This window comes from Bison bison, unplaced genomic scaffold (genome assembly GCF_000754665.1).
Source record: "Bison bison bison isolate TAMUID 2011002044 unplaced genomic scaffold, Bison_UMD1.0 scf7180017864251, whole genome shotgun sequence".
In the NCBI taxonomy this organism is placed as follows: Eukaryota; Metazoa; Chordata; class Mammalia; order Artiodactyla; family Bovidae; genus Bison; species Bison bison.
In genome coordinates, this window is record NW_011494823.1 from 1,375,578 (window position 1) to 1,380,778 (window position 5,201).

A 5,201-nucleotide genomic window follows, 5' to 3' on the forward strand; every position below is an offset into this window, starting at 1 on the left:
TTCAGCTTCAGCATCAGTCCTTCCAATGAACACCCAGGACTGATCTCCTTTAGGATGGACTGGTTGGATCTCCTTGCAGTCCAAGGGACTCTCAAGAGTCTTCTCCAACACCACAGTTCAAAAGCATCATTTCTTTGGTTCTCAGCTTTCTTCATGGTCCAACTCGAACATCCATACATGACCACTGGAAAAACTATAGCCTTGACTAGATGGACCTTTGTTGGAAAAGTAATGTCTCTGCTTTTTAGAGTATAGTTTATTTACATGTTGTATTAGTTTCAGTCGTATAGGAAAGTAAACCTGTTAAACTCATACACATATTGACCCTGTTTTTTTTTTAAATTTATTCCTTTCCTATACAGATCATTACAGAGCACTGAGTAGAGATCCCTGTGCTTACAGCAGATTCTTATTGTTATCTATTATATATACAGTAGTGTTGTGAATCTAAATCTCCCAATTTATCCTTTCCCCCTATCCCCTGGTAACCACATGTTTTTTTCTACTTCTGTCTTGTAAATAACTAAATCTGTACCTCTTTTTGATTCTGCATATAAGTGATATCATGTGATATTTGTCTTTCTTTGGCTATCTTCACTCAGTTTGACAATCTCTAGGTTCATACATGTTACTGAAAATGACGTTCATATGTTCCTTTTTATGACCGAGTAATATTCCATTGCCTGTATTATGGCATCTTCTTTATGCATTACTATAATGGATATTTAGGTGTCTTCCATGTCCTAGCTATTGTAAATGTGCTATTATGAACATTGGGGAGATTCTCTCCTTCCAAATTATGGGCTCATGAAAGAGGCCTTATGGAGAACAGTATAGAGATTTCTTATAAAACTATTAAAACACAATAGGACCCAGAAATCCCCCTCCTGGAAATATACATGAAATGATTTTTGAGAGTCAATTTGGTGTAATTAAATTAATTCACATTGTTGTGTAACTATATCAACCTTCATCTCAGAACTCTTCATCTTCGTAAACTGAACCTCTGTACCCATGAAATTAGAACTTCCATTCAGATCAAGAGAATATAACCTAGCTGTTAATGGCAGTTCATTGTAGGGTAGGATTTGGGGGAAATCTTTGACTTTTAGAACACACATTTTGTTTCGATGTGTTAAAATAGCAAGCATTTGTTTTTCACACACAAAAAAGAATTTTAAAATGTGGGCATTTCTACTTGATCAGAAAGACACCACCCCCCACCCCCACCCCGCCAATCTAAACATCTCCCTCACTCTGGCCTCTCCTTTAAGTACTGTCAGCAGGCAAAATCCTAACCTGGGTGCATTTTCAGCCCCTAAAGAAAGAAAACACCTTCTTTCCCCTCATAACACCAAGAAGAAAAGATGCAAAACCCCACTTTACTGAGACCCAAAGAGGGTGTTGAGGTGGGCTAACCTCACACAGAAAGCTAGTGGGATGAGTGGTGGTTTCAATTCTACTATCATGTCCATATCATGATCCCAACATTCATTCATTCAACAAGCATTTAGCAACATCAACTCTTCTAGGAGATGGAGATGCAGATGAGAACAAGACCAACTATCTGAAAGGAGCTTACCTTCCTGCGTGAGTGTGTGAATTCTAGAGAACAGGAAAGAAACAGATTAAACAAGTAGCCCACTGGAAAGTACTTGTTGCTGGGGCCTGAGTCCTGAGTAACAGGTCGCAGTTGACCTTTCTGGCCACATCTTTGCCCCTCCCCAAAGAACTGCGCTAGGCCAGCATGAACCATCTGCTCATATGTGCAATATTTACTCGCCTCCTGGGAAAACTTACTTTCCTGATGGCCTGTACATTCTGCCTCGTAGATTCATCTCCTAATATGTTTGGAAAAGAGCCCCTTCTCTCCACCCACTGCCAGCTTCCCTAGACCAGGAGAAGTAATCTTTTAAAGAGGCAAATTGTAAGCATTTCAGACACTGGGGCTCAAGAGGCAATGTGGAGGATATTGCATAGGCACAAAATCATTTAAAATGCAAAGGCCATACTTCGCTCATGGGCTATACAAACACAAAAACAATCAGGGGGCTAGTTTTCAATCATGGGTCTATGAGGTGACATCTGATGTAGATTGTGACCTTGTAATTAAGCAAGACCTATGCAGCCTCCCTGGAAAAGATCCCTCATGTCCTCTGCCTACCTCTTATTTGTAGAAAATCCTCAGCTTCCTAAGCCTTCACCAAATTTCAAAAATAAAGTTATAAAGAGAAATCATAAACAGAGAAAGAAAACAGTCCCAATCAAGAAAATAAATAACATTTAACCATTCCACAAATTCAAAGATTTTTAGTTTGTTCCCAAGAACCATAGATAATATTGAGACTCATCATTGAGCGGTTTTGCAGATAGTGAACTCCCAGCAGGTGGAAGAAGTTGCTCACCAGCCCATAGACCTCAGACCAGGGAAAACCAGAAGGCTGGTGATGGTGACTCCAAGTTACCTCACCACCAAGCAATCAGACGATTCTCTAGGAGTTGATCATGCACCCAGCATCTCTAGTTCACCCAGTCTTTAGACACCGTTCCCTGGTAATCAAAGAGTTCTCAGGCATTTTGAGCCTTAACTCTCTGGACTCCTTGACTGGCTCCTGTAATGAAGCCTACACTTTTTTCATCACAACCCAGTGTCCGTATAGGAGCGTTACTGTGTTTACCGCTTCTTCCCACAAGCAGACCCAATCTGATTTGCTAACAGCTGCTCCCTGTCATCTGTCTCCCCCAACACCCCAACACAGAAGATCCGAAAATTACAGCTTGTCTCCCATAGATTGGACTTTGTCACTCCTGTACCTAAAGTTCTCCTGGGGATCCCATTTGTCCTTGAGATAAGGGTCAAGGTACAAGCTACTGTTCCTGGCATCAGAGGGTCTGGATGCCTTTTCTCAGCTGCAATCCTTCTAGCTCCAGGCCCAAGGTTACTTGACTCTCTGTCCTCCTCTGGGAACTCCCAGGTCCCAGGCTGAGCTGAGGTGGGCAGACAGTCAGACACACTCCCGTTGGCAAATCTCCCTCAGGCCACGTGAGCAAGATGTCCCTTATCCCAGGTGATCCCCAGGCACTGAGCTCAGCATCCACCTTAGGACCTGCATCTTTCCCCCATCAATGAACCATGTACACCCAAAGCGGCAGGTGCCCATGGCCTCCCAAATCCATCTCAGCTTTCCTTACACAGGGCCAAGTAAGAGAAGATCAACTGCAGGACCGCGAAGGTCTGCAGTCTGCGTTCCAGTGGCACAGACAAAGGTGCAAACTCCACCATGCTGATTCCTCTGCTTCCTCTGGAGGCTTCTCTGAGCTCTGCTGTGGTCTGAGACACCTGCTGGTTTTTGTTGCTGCCAGAGCTTGTTAAGCATTTGTGGGAGTGCGGGAGACTGTGGGTGGATTTCCAGCCAGCTGTAGAATCTCATTGCACCTACCCTGGCAGGGAGCAGTATCCTAGGTGAAATATTCAAAATCACCTGGCCTCATTAAACTTACTACAGAGAAAGAGAAGTGCAGTGGACTCTTCAGGCAATACATTATCTGCCAGATCACCTTTGCTCAAATCTTGCCCATTACTAGGCAATTGAAGCAGCAAGTATAGGGCAAGCCTGCACTCTTTACACTTACACAACTATTTGGCTGCAGTAATTATCTCCGTTCACCTGCCAGGTCCACGGTTCCCCTTTACAAATAGGAATTATGAGCTCCCATATAAATATCTCCAGGCCCCACTATCTATCTCCTCTCTGGCCACCTTTTCCTCAGCTTGCCTGAACAGCAAAACTCACAGAAGAGCCGTCTGATTCCCATGCCCTCTCCTCCATTCTGTCCTCTCTCTTCCAGACTTCAGATGCCACTGTTCCATGGAACTGCCCTTGACAAGTTCACCACTGGCCTCCACACTGCTGAATCCAGTGATCAATTCTCAGCTCTCATTTTGACCTCTCAGCAGCCTCAGACACAACTGTTTCTTCCCTCCTCCTTGAAACCACTTGATCTGTGGACACCACGCTCTCCTGGTTTCCCTCCTGCCCCTCCGTCTACCTCTGGGTCTCCACAGAGTCTCTTATCCTTCACCGGGCTAAGTGTTTCAGGGCCCTTTTGTCCCCTCAGTCCTTGGACCTTCTCTCTTCTTTCCATCCTCCCCGCCTCAGAGACCTCCTCCAGGCTCATTGCCATGGAATCTGTCTTCAGGACGAACACTTCCAAACTGTATCTCTAGCCCTGACTTCCCCACAAGCTCCAGATTTGACTATGTAAGTGGGTACTTGACATCCTCACTCACAGTCTGCTTGACACCTCCATCACAGCCTGTCTAAAACTGAACTTAACTTCCCCTTACCTGCCCAGGCTCCAGTCTCCACATAGCCACAGAGCTTTGCAAAGTGGTCACACAGGGAATATCTTGGTCATCCAGTGCTTATGACTCTCCCTTTCATGGCTGATGGCCTAGGTGCCTTGGAAATTTTATTGTGGTTACAGTGCTTTCCTAATGGTAGTGAGTACACGTGAAAATGTTTACAAGTCGTTAAATATCATTTCATCAAGTTCATGCTCTATTCTTTTGTTGATTTAAATATCTTTTGCGATGGAAAGCTGCTTTCCACCACCACAGCCAGCCACTTTGATGGACTGAGATGACAACATTCTCACTGGTCTCTGTCCCTGTGCCCTTATTCCTCCCACAGACTCATAAGCCAGAGGGACTGCTGGGAATGTGATTGCACAAGCTAAAGGGCAGTAGTGCCAGGCTTTGCACAAAACTGTAGCACCAATGTAGACTTTGAACAGAATATATGCAGTGTCCAGATACACATCTTCTCTGGGCCTCTGTGTAGTCAGACAGAAGTGAAGAGGAACTAAAAAGCCTCTTGATGAAAGTGAAAGTGGGGAGTGAAAAAGTTGGCTTAAAGCTCAGCATTCAGAAAACGAAGATCATGGCATCTGGTCCCATCACTTCATGGCAAATAGATGGGGAAACAGTGGAAACAGTGTCAGACTTTACTTTTCTGGGCTCCAAAATCACTGCAGATGGTGATTGCAGCCATGAAATTAAAAGACGCTTACTCCTTGGAAGGAAAGTTATGACCAACCTAGATAGCATATTCAAAAGCAGAGACATTACTTTGCCAACAAAGGTTCATCTAGTCAAGGCTATGGTTTTTCCTGTGGTCATGTATGGATGTGAGAGTTGG

At 44.3% G+C, this 5,201-nt stretch overlaps 1 protein-coding gene across 1 annotated transcript in view; it reads right to left on the reverse strand.

Moving 5' to 3' along the window:
* Positions 1 to 3,283, reverse strand: part of LOC104994121 (2-acylglycerol O-acyltransferase 2-like) — an 11,548-nt gene extending 8,265 nt beyond the window's left edge. The window contains exon 1 of the mRNA XM_010847585.1: positions 3,193 to 3,283. Coding sequence (XP_010845887.1) covers positions 3,193 to 3,283 — 91 coding nt within the window. The remainder of the gene's footprint in view (positions 1 to 3,192) is intronic.
* Positions 3,284 to 5,201: the final 1,918 nt, after the last annotated feature.